General features: G+C 59.0%; 1 protein-coding gene and 1 long non-coding RNA gene across 2 annotated transcripts; one reads left to right on the top strand and one right to left on the bottom strand.

Annotated features, from left to right (window-relative positions):
• Window positions 1-2,580: 2,580 nt before the first annotated feature.
• LOC137463447 (uncharacterized) lies at window positions 2,581-6,312 on the bottom strand. The gene is made up of 3 exons (XR_010993923.1): window positions 5,942-6,312; window positions 4,983-5,434; window positions 2,581-4,886 (listed from the first exon to the last, which is right to left on the bottom strand). It is a non-coding gene; the product is annotated as an uncharacterized lncRNA (long non-coding RNA).
• Window positions 6,313-6,948: 636 nt separating this feature from the next.
• On the top strand, window positions 6,949-10,046 carry EN2 (engrailed homeobox 2). Its single transcript, XM_068174648.1, has 2 exons — window positions 6,949-7,959; window positions 9,720-10,046. Exons 1-2 carry the CDS (start codon window positions 7,416-7,418, stop codon window positions 10,034-10,036), a joined length of 861 nt encoding a protein of 286 aa, XP_068030749.1. The 5' UTR covers window positions 6,949-7,415; the 3' UTR covers window positions 10,037-10,046.
• The last annotated feature ends 598 nt before the right edge of the window (window positions 10,047-10,644 follow it).

The raw sequence follows: 10,644 nt of genomic DNA, 5'->3' as shown, positions 1-10,644 counted from the left end.
CAGAGCCGGGCTCTGCGGTTTGGGCTCCGGGCTGGCCAGGCTGCGCTCCCGGACCCGCTGTTCCCGTCGGGAACACCTCTCGGGATGCCCGAGGCGGGCACGGCCCCGCCACCCCGGCAGCTGCCGGCCCCTTGGGGCGGCCGGGCTGAGGGGAGCTGGGGGGGACAGGCCGGTGAGGGGAACCTGCGGGGGGGTCCAGGACCGCGCTGCTGCCCGGCCACACCTCCGGACACTGCCGGACACACTGCCGGACACCGCCGCACACACCGCCGGACACACTGCCGGACACACTGCCGGACACCGCCGGACACACTGCCGGACACACTGCCGGACACCGCCGGACACACTGCCGGACACCGCCGGACACCGCCGGCCACGACAGAACCGGGGTCCGGAACAGCCACCGGGACCGGCGGCAGCCAGGGGGACTGCGGGGAAGGGGAACTGCAGGAAGGAAAAAAGGAAAAACAGGGAGAGGAGGGACGAAGGAAGGAGAGGAAGGAGAGGAAGGAAGGAGAGGAAGGAGAGGAAGGAAGGAAGGAAGGAGAGGAAGGAGAGGAAGGAGAGGAAGGAAGGAGAGGAAGGAGAGGAAGGAGAGGAAGGAGAGGAAGGAGAGGAAGGAGAGGAAGGAGAGGAAGGAGAGGAAGGAGAGGAAGGAAGGAAGGAAGGAAGGAAGGAAGGAAGGAAGGAAGGAAGGAAGGAAGGAAGGAAGGAAGGAAGGAAGGAAGGAAGGAAGGAAGGAAGGAAGGAAGGAAGGAAGGAAGGAAGGAAGGAAGGAAGGAAGGAAGGAAGGAAGGAAGGAAGGAAGGAAGGAAGGAAGGAAGGAAGGAAGGAAGGAAGGAAGGAAGGAAGGAAGGTTGCCCGTCCCAGACCATGCCAGCCCTCCCCAGCCCTGTTCCCCCGCAGAGAATGGGTACTGCGGGCATGGGGCAGAGGCCTCTCCCCCCCGGACCCCTGGCCCAGCCTCCCCCCGCCGAACTCCCGCTTTTCCCCGCTGTCTTCCAGGCCTGGCGGCCGCGGAGGAACACACGGAGGGTGTCGGGGTCCCACAGCGGGCGGGTGGGGAGGGGAAGCTGCGAAGGACGAGGAAGGACGGGGCTCGGGGCTCTTAGACCTCCCCGCGGAACTTTCCGCAGAGCAAGGAGAGGCGAGAGCGAGCATCCTCCCGTCCGTTCTGCAGCACTCCTGCCTGGCTGACGGGGACGCCCCACTGAGAACTGTAGTTTGGTTTGCTGCTTGTTAAAAGAAAAGGCAGTTTTTTATTTGTGTTTTGTGTTCTGGGCTTGGGGTCGTTTTTGGTTTTTGTTTGCTTGGGTTTGGGGGTTTTGTTTTGCCTTGTTTTGTTTTCCTGAGGAAATGCAGTGTGTGTGCAGCGTGTCCGGGCCATGTCCCTGTCACTGCGTGCAGCCCCTCGCCCATCCCGGTCCCTCGAGAGGAGAAGGGGGCACCCAGGGCCGGGGGTCAGCCCAGGGTAAGGCGCACCTTTACCGGGAGGAGCCGAACGGCCCCACAGCCCGGCCCCTGCACAGCCCTGCCCGTCTCTTGGGCGGGGGCGGCTGTCGTGGACCCCCACCTCCCTCCCCCCGGGGCACCATCCCCACGATCCCGCATCCCCGGATTGCCGGCAAGCCTCGGGCAAGGACGGGGAAGGTTCAGGGAGCCCGATCCTGCTGAGGAGGGCAGGGATTCCCCCAAACCTATCCCGGAGCTTGCCTGACGCCGGAGCCTCGGCGGTGCGGTGTGAGCGCGGCTGGGCTCCCGCTCCGCAACAGCTGGAAAATAGCCTTCGAGAGACCATAAAAGTTGATTATCCGGTGAGGAGCTGGAGTGGAAATTACCTAGTTAATTAGAGCGGTGGCTTTATTCTGCCTGCGAGTAAATGCCGAGGTGTAAATCCAAGGGAATTTAGGGGAATTAGCTGCCCATGTGGAAAGTGCAGGAGCAGCTTCAGCATCTCGCCCCAGCCCCTGCTAATGCTGGGGTCGGTGTAGAGTTGCTGAACTTTACCGTCACAACAGCTCCTGTTGTGTCTGCACGGATTAACTCCTCCGAGTCACGGGAGAAGCGGGGAAACGCTCCTCAGTCGCGACATCCGCGATTGTGCACACTTGTGTAGGCGCTGGTACCTAGCGGGTGTGTGTAAAACGGGCGGACGCATCATCTTGTTAAGATTAAATAAAAATGGTTTCAAGGAAATAATTTTGTACTTCTTTGAAGCTTTTCTGCCTCCATAGCTACAGATGAGCAAGCGAACGGCGATCCCGGCCGCCGCCCCGCGAATCCGCTCGGGGAGAGGCGCTGGATGCCTGTCGCAGCCGGGGACCGTGAGCCCTGCCCGGGACAGAACCACAGCCAGAGCCCGAGCATCCCCCGGCGGGGACCGACGGACCGGGTCGGGCTGTACCGGCCTTGTCCCACTCAGCTGCTGGGGGCAGAAACTGGGGCCGGATTTCTGTTTCTTTACAAAGGTGCTGTGGGTGTAACTCGAAGACACAGGCGGAAGGTTTAGCTCCCAGCTTTATTTTTAATTTTTTTTTCTTTTTTAAACAAGGGGTCACCAACTATTTCTTTGCACAGGCCAAAAACTTTCCCGCAGCGACAGATAGTTTCATCCCTGGTTATGCTTCGAGCTGGTGGGTTTTTAAAGAACGGCTCAGCAAAACAAAGTCCAGGCACTCCGGGAAGGGAAACGACACCCAGTGTCATTCAGCGTCCTGGCGGAGCCTCGCTGGCTCGGGTAACCGGACCAGAGCTCCACTGCAGAGGGCTGTGGGGGTCCAGCCACGCAGCAGCGAACATTGCCTGCACCCTGGGAAACCGAAAGGGCTTTTCCTTTTTCTCTTCTCTTCTCTTCTCTTCTCTTCTCTTCTCTTCTCTTCTCTTCTCTTCTCTTCTCTTCTCTTCTCTTCTCTTCTCTTCTCTTCTCTTCTCTTCTCTTCTCTCGCCGATCACCATATTATTGTGCTCCGGGCTGTTGTTTACCCTTACTTTCTACCTAACTTCAACAAAATTGGAGGCTTTTATTGTTGCTGTTTGACAGTTTTCGATTGGGCCCGGGAAGGCTGTCCCCAGTCCCAGCGGGCGGGCGGGAGGGGAGGGGGCTGCTCCTCGTGGGCAGAGGCAGGGCAAGAAGAGGGGCCGGGGGAGGGCAGGGGCGAGAGGACAGGGCCAGGGGCAGGGCGAGCCAGGGACAGGGCCGGGCCAGGGGCAGGGCGAGCCAGGGGCCGGCACACCCACCCCACCCGCGCACCCTCCCTCCCGTGGGAAGGGGAGGCGGTGGGGGGTGGCTGCTCCCCGTCACTCCTTGCTGCGAACGGTAGCCATGACCGAGCGCTACTTTTCCGAGTCGAGGCTCTGACATTCACCCTCATCCGTTCCCCCTCGAGCATCCTCCGTGCCCCACACCGGTGCCCTCGTCCGTTCCGCGGGGAGCCCCGTCTCGGGCCGGGCCGGGGAGGCAACAGCGGGCTCTGCCCTCGCCACGAGCAGCTCATGAAATTTTCATGATCTTGCAAGAAAGTGGAAGCCAGGGTTTCCAACCCGTCTCTTTGCCCCCGTTGATGGGAAAGTATTCCCGCTCGAAGTGGATGGATGGGCGATGCCGGTCCCACCGCAGGCTGCGGGGTGGAACCCCGGCGGCCGCAAAGCGCCCTTCATCCTGCCTGGCATGGGGGGAATTGGGAAAATCCGGAGGTTCCAAGGGTTTCATTCTTGTGGTTGTCGGCGGTGCAGTGAGAACCCGGCGGCACTGGGGAAATGCGGCCGTGCTGGCTGAGCTCTTCCGGCCCGCCGGCTCCAGGAGAGCCTGGGTAGGGCTAGGCGGGGGTTGCTGCTGGTTTTCCCTTCCAAAATTGATGCGAGAACCCAGGGAAGGCCGGGCAGCGCCGGGCACACCGCCTGCGGCACGGCCAGCCTGGCAAAGGAGCGGCGACCTCTCCCCTCTCATATCCTCCGCCAGCAGCTCCAACGCTCTGGCAAAGCTGCCTCAAAGGCTTCACTTGGAAAAAAAAAAGTGATGCCGGGTGTGAGCGGAAGGCACATGGGGGCCGCCGGGGCCGCGGCGATGTGCCCAGGCTGTGCCCACGAGGTCGCTGCCAGACCTCCCCCGGCGGCACGGGCAGGGACTGGCTGGAAATGGGGGAATCGCTGTAAACCCGGCGAAATTTGGTGCATGCCTGCGTTTTGCAGGCAGTCATTCCACGCTGGGAGAACGGGAGGTGCAGCACCTCCCTTGGCTTCCACTATTGCTCTGGGCATTTTGGCTTCCCAGCATCCCGGGGTTTGTTGTTTTGGTTTGGTTTCCTTTTTCCCGAATTTGGGGAAAAGCTGGAAGGAGGGTTTGCTCGGAGGAGCGGCACAAACAGTCCAGAAGCCTGCCCGCAGCCCGGCCCCGGCCGCGGAGCCTGCCCGCTGCCCGCCGGCGGGCGGGGGTCGGCCGCAATCTCCCTCCCTCCTTCCCCGTACCGAGCTCCCGGCTTGTCATCCCGTTTCTAAAGTTCTCAGTGCCAAAAGCGCCGAGCAAAGGGCAGGGTTTGCTGCACCCGCACACTCACCTATTTGAGGGAGGGAAAACATAAAATTTTTAAAGGGTGGCAGCATGGAATGAGCCTCGTTGAAACTACGCGGAGAGCATAAGGAAAAGAAATATTGCTGGTGTGCGGAGAGGTGACATTTGCAGACTCTAGGTCTGCGAGGGGAGGCTGAAGCAAAGAGGGAAACGAAGCCCAACTCCCATTGTCAAGCCATCTCTCCCGGTGACCCGCAGTGGTTCCCGAGGAAAAGCCCCCGCACGCTGCGATGCCGCTTGCGAGGCGACTGCAGACCGGCGAGCAATAGTGCTGCTGGGGAATGTTTCTACAGAGATTGAGCTCCCAGATAAAAATAACCTTGGGAAAAAAAAAAAATAGACCATTCAGATTTCTTCGGTTCGGTATCAGATCACTCCTTCACCCCTCGCCGCCCCCCCCGCTGCCTCTGCATACCTGAGGTGCTGGATTATTGTCAGAGGACAGGCAGATGCAGTAATTGTTTTGTACAGCTTTGTTTATCTCCTACTTCGGAGTTACCTCAGGAATTCTCCTGCTTGTCCTATGTACGATAGAAATATCCCCGCGAAGGAGCGGGATAACGAATGGGAAGGTTAACGCTGTACCGGCAGCGAGCGGGCAGGTAACAAGGGGTTCAAGGAGGTTTAAAGTTTTTATCGGTATCTTGGGTCCGCCCGGGAGCGAAATATTTGAAGTGCAGCACCTTGAACACGTTTAATTATGGGGTAGTAGTAGAGCGAGAGCTTCCAAGTAATTAGAAAATACTTCTTGGGAGACAGGCTAATCGCTTTTCATGGGGCTCTTGAAGAAATTAACCTCTGGGTGCTTGTTTGAGCAAAACAACTTTGGATCAGGCACTGCTGGGCTTCTGTGGTGAACCCGACCCGCTGCGAAATACAAAGAAAATAGGGAGATGAATTTAAAATTAAATACAAATGAAGGAATAAAGGAAAAGAAAAACGGGAAAGAAAAAAAAGACAAGAAAAAGGAAAGCAAAAAGAGAAAGAAAGAGGAAAGAAAAAGGAAAAGAAGAAGATGAGAAGAAAGGCTCACTGTCCCTTTCCTTCAAGGTGGCAAGTGACGCGTGTCACCGCAGGGAAGCCACCTCCAAATAAAAACATCACTTAGGGGGAGAGCCGGTGGTCGGGGTGCGGCGGACACTGGGGCCGAGCCATCACCTCCCGACCCTGCTCGGCCCTCGGCGGGGTCGCGCAGCTCCTCGGTGTGCGCCCCGTCGGGGCGGTGGCACCGTGCGGGGCCCGGACAGGGATCTCGGGTCAGCTGCGGGGGGAGGACGCGCCCCCGCCTTCTCGCTCCCCTGTCCTGCTCCCCGAGGATGACCCGAGCCCCGCAACCTGTTCAGCCCCCCCAACCCTTCGTCCAACCAGTCGCACCTTGCTCCCTAATTTTGTTCCGGGTATTTCTCCCTAAAGACACGCAGAGCAGCTGCGGCAGCTTTCCCGTCCTAAAGAGGCAAGGGCTTTTGCGGGGTCCAAAGGGTGACGGGCCGGCGTTTTGGGGGGCAGCACGGCGCCGCGATGCCGTTTAGGGGGAGGTCAGGGCAGATCAAAAGCTCCTGTCCGGCTGCGGGAAGGACGAGTCAATTACCGCCGAACCGCGCTGCGGGGAGGGCACGCAAGCCCCGAGCAGCCCGCGGGCACCGGGCCTGGCCTGGTCGCCCCCACCGGACCCCTTTGTATCGCCGCCGCTCGCTTAATATTATTTATGCGTTTCTGCAAGGAATTGTGGGATGCCGGCCCCCTCCCCGGTAAACACCGGGACAATTAAACCCCCGACAACTCATCGCCGATGAGGGGTGGGGGGCACGGGCGGGTGGGGGGCAGCGGTGCGCGCCCCGCGGTGCGCGCCCCGCGGCGAGGCACCCCCAGCTCCCCCCCGCGCATCCCCGCGGCGGCCGGGCCCGTCCGGGGGAGGGGCGTGGGCGCTGTCACTTACCGGGGCGCCCCGCACCACGTGTGCGCTCGCCCGGGCTTCCATTGGCCCGAGGCACGTGTCGGAGCGCCCGGGCCGGCGACGTCAGCGGCGGGGGCCCCGTTAAAACCTAAAGGACAACAACCCGAGTGGAAGTGCCCGGGCGCGGCGGCGGCGGCCGCCGGGGCGTAGCGCGGCGCAGGGCGGGCGGCAGGGCAGGGCGGGACGCCCCCCCACCCGCGGCGGCCCCCGCATGTGCGGGCGCGGGGCGGCGCGGGGCGGCGCGGGGCGAGGCGCTGCCGGCCGGAGCCCCGCGGGGCGCCCCTCACCGCCCTGCCCTCCGCGGGACACCGGCTGCTGAGAGCCCGCCTACACCCCGCCCCGACACCGGCGCTTCGTTTTTTCTCTTGCACCCCCCCCCTCCGCTCCCCAATTATTATTATTTTTATTATCACTAATTTTTCCTCCGCGGATGAGGCGCGGCGGCGGCGGCCGGGGCAGCAGGCGGCAGCGCGCCGCGGGACCGAGCGGCTGAGCGGCGGCGAGAGGCGGCGAGCGGCGGCGGGAGGACCGGAGCCCCTGTGTTTTCATTTTTTGTCAAAGTTGGAAGTGGTGCAGGCTCGGCTGCTGGTTTGCGGGTCTCCCTGCATTTGCCTCTTAATATTTTTTAAAATTACTCTGAAATTTTAAATTTTTTCCTTTTTTTTCTTTTTTTTTTTTCAAACTCTGGATTTTGAATGCCGGGCGAAGCCAGGAGAAACGAAAGCAAATAGACACCTGTGTGTGCGTGTGTATATATATATATATATATAAATATATATATTAAAAAATTTAAATAAAGAACAACCGACTGCAGCAGCAACAACAGACAGCGCTCGGCAGCGCCCGGTCGGCGGCGGGCGGGCAGCGGAGCCGTCGGCGGGGCGGCCGCGCAGCATGGAGGAGGGCGGCCGGAGCCCCCGGGAGGAGGCGGCCGAGCCGCAGGAGTCCGGCGGCGACGCGGAGCCCGGCGGCGGCGGCGGACGGCGGGGGCTGCTGCTCCCCCCCGGTGATCCCCCGCACCCCCACCCGCACCCGCACCGCATCACCAACTTCTTCATCGACAACATCCTGCGGCCCGAGTTCGGGCGGAGGAAGGAGGCGGGCGGCCCCGACGGAGAGCCCCGGCGGCCCGGCGCGGAGAGCCGCCGCAGCCCCGCCGCGGCGCCGGCCCCCGGGGCTCCGCTGCCCGGCGGCGGGGCGGGCTCGCCAGGCCGGGGGGAGGGCGGCCCCGCCGGGCTGGCCCTGCACGGCGCCGCCAAGAAGGGGGGGGACCCCGCGGCGCTGGAGGCGGCCCTGAAGGCGCGGGGGCTGAGCGGCGGCGACCTGTCGGTGAGCTCGGACTCGGATAGCTCCCAGGCCAGCTCCAACGCCGGGAACCAGCCCATGCTGTGGCCCGCCTGGGTGTACTGCACGCGGTACTCGGACCGGCCCTCCTCAGGTAAGCGCTGCCCCGCCGCAGCCCCGCTCCCCACGGCCGCAGCCCGTTCTCTGGGCTCCCCGGGCCGCCGCCGCCCGCCCGCGAGGCCGGGAAGCGGCGTGGAAAAGACCCCGCTCCCCTTTCCCTCTCCGTCTTCTTCTGGTTATTTTTTTTTTCTGTTTGGGTTTTGCTTTTTTTTTTTTTTTTTTTTTTTTTTTTTTTTTTTGGCTGATGGGCGAGTTGCTTAAAATGGCCTGAAAATGCTTGAAGATGCATGGTCGGCTGGGGGTGCGCGGAGCCGCAGGGACGAGGAGGGAACGAGGGTCCCTCCCTCTGTCCCCGCCGCCGCGGCGGAGCTGAGGCCGCCTGGGCTCGGGGCATTTCCCACCAACTGACGAGTTTTCTGAAAGAGGGAGGAAAAAACAAACTGTCTTCGGGCTCCACGCTCTTCCTCCCGGCGAGCTCTCCTTTTCCCTGCCGGGAAACCCCCCCTGCGCTGGGTTTTGGAAAGGGGAGGTGGCATTTCTATAGGCCTCGCCTTGTTTTGTTTAGTCTTTTTGGCCAAAAACAATCCGCGATCGTTTATTTCTCTAAAAGAGGCCTCCGAGCCGCCGCCGTTCCTTTTCTTTCTTTTAATTTCCCCCCATATGCTGTAGGTCAGCTCTGTGGGGGCCGGGGGACATTTCTAAGAACCGGGAAACTTCTTTGGCAGAGTCCGTCCCTTGGCAAGGGCTTAGGCAGAACGTCCTGAAATTGTCTAAAAAAAAAAAAAAAAAACTAAAAAAAACCCACCTATTTTTTTTAAATTTAAAAAATAACAAGCAGGGGGTAAAATGTCCTTTCGCTACCGCGGGGACAGGAGGGCTGGCTGGCTCCGGCAGATCGGTAAAACCCCGGTTAGAAACAAGTAGAAAACACTGGAGGAAGGCATGGGAAACATCAGGCAGGAGATCTGCTCCCGGGGAAAAGAAAAAAAAATGGGTCTTTCTCTTACAAAAGCGGCGAGGTAGGATTTTCACCCGGGAGTCGGCTAGCTGAGGAAGGGATCATAAAACGAGATGAAAATTAGTTCGTAATATCTGAAAACAAACTCTTACTCAGAGGTAATATTCAGAGCTGAATTGGAATTTACTCCATTGTTCTCCAGTGCTCTCCTTTGTTAATATTTAATTAACATACATCCTCACAATGGCTCGGCCCGGGCAGAAAAGGCTCCTTGTGCTGCCGAGAATAATATTCCCGAGAATAATCCCGGCGATTCGGATCGGGCCGCGCAACGCCATATGGGCACTGCAGCAGAGAGGCGGAATGCTTCTGGCCAAGTAAACTGCAAGAGGATTTCCATTATCATTTTTATCGCCACTCACAAAAAAAAAAAAAAAAAAAAAGTAAAAAAGTATAGAGGTTTTCTCAAAAAAAAAAAAAAATCTGTTCAGGGTATAAAATGTAGCTCCGTGCCTCTGCCCGGGGTGCAAGCTTTCCTCGCCGGGCATTCCCGGGACGCAGAGGCTCGGGAACTGCGTTTCTGGCTGGGAGAAAGGGGCCGGGGGAGCGGAGGGGGGGCCAGCCGGGCAGCGAGCGGGGCGCGGGGGGCTGCGGGGGCGCCGGGGGCTGCGGCTGCCGTTCCGCCGCCTCCCGAGCATCCCTGGCCGCGGAGGCACAAAGCGGGGTCCCTTCCCTCCGAGGGGGTGGTGCTGCCGGGGCAGGGTGCCCCCCACGCGGGAGCTCTGCCCGCAGCAGAGCGTGGCGGTGTCGGTGCTTCTCCTCTCTCCCGGCCGTAGGTCCCCGCTCCCGCAAACCAAAGAAGAAGAACCCCAACAAGGAGGACAAGCGGCCTCGCACCGCCTTCACCGCCGAGCAGCTGCAGAGACTCAAGGCCGAGTTCCAGACGAACCGGTACCTGACAGAGCAGCGGCGGCAGAGCCTGGCCCAGGAGCTCGGGCTCAACGAGTCCCAGATCAAAATCTGGTTCCAGAACAAACGAGCCAAGATCAAGAAGGCGACGGGCAGTAAGAACTCCCTGGCAGTGCACCTCATGGCCCAGGGGCTCTACAACCACTCCACCACGGCGAAAGACGGCAAGTCGGACAGTGAATAGCCAAGGGAAAGGGGGGTGGGAGGGAAGCGAGGGAGGGAGGGGGGAGGCAGGGGTGGGGGGGCCGTTTGCAGTCAAAGTTTATACAATGCAATAATTTAATTAAAAAAAAAATAAAAAGAAACATAAGGGCCAGTGTATAAAGATTATACCAGCATTAATAGTGAAAATATTGTGTATTAGATATAATTCTGCAATATTCTATGTATATATAATTTACAGGTAAGGTGGTGTAAAAATCCAAGATATCTGATTATAAAATACTTTTTTTTTTGGTTGGTTTTGGTTTCGGGGGTTTGGGCTTGTTGTTTGGTTTCGTTGTGGTTTTTTTTTTTTTTTTAATTTTTTTTTTTTGGTTGTATGAAGTTTTAGGCGCTATCTTTAAGATTTTTTTTTTAAAGCTTAAGTTACTTTTTGATATACTTAAGCGCAGTTTTAATGGACATTGGACGCTGTTTTTTGAAATTCAAAAAAAAAATTAAAAACAACTTTTGCTGAAGTCCAAAGATTTTTATTGCTGCATTTCACACGACTGTGAACCGAATAAATAGTTCTCCTATTTGTTCTATGAGTTTTAACTTTTTGTTTCACCCCACCCCTAACCTTTTCTT

The sequence above is a fragment of the Anomalospiza imberbis genome, chromosome 1, assembly GCF_031753505.1.
Source record: "Anomalospiza imberbis isolate Cuckoo-Finch-1a 21T00152 chromosome 1, ASM3175350v1, whole genome shotgun sequence".
Classification (NCBI taxonomy): domain Eukaryota; kingdom Metazoa; phylum Chordata; class Aves; order Passeriformes; family Viduidae; genus Anomalospiza; species Anomalospiza imberbis.
The sequence above is the reverse complement of the archived record's forward strand: the minus strand, read 5'-3'. Positions and strand labels throughout refer to the sequence as shown.

Bases quoted from the DNA above. Each gene is read 5' to 3' on its own strand.
- EN2 (XM_068174648.1), top strand. From the start codon at position 7,416: ATGGAGGAGGGCGGCCGGAGCCCCCGGGAGGAGGCGGCCGAGCCGCAG. The intron at 7,960-9,719 runs GTAAGCGCTGCC...TCCCGGCCGTAG, and splicing joins CTCGGACCGGCCCTCCTCAG to GTCCCCGCTCCCGCAAACCA.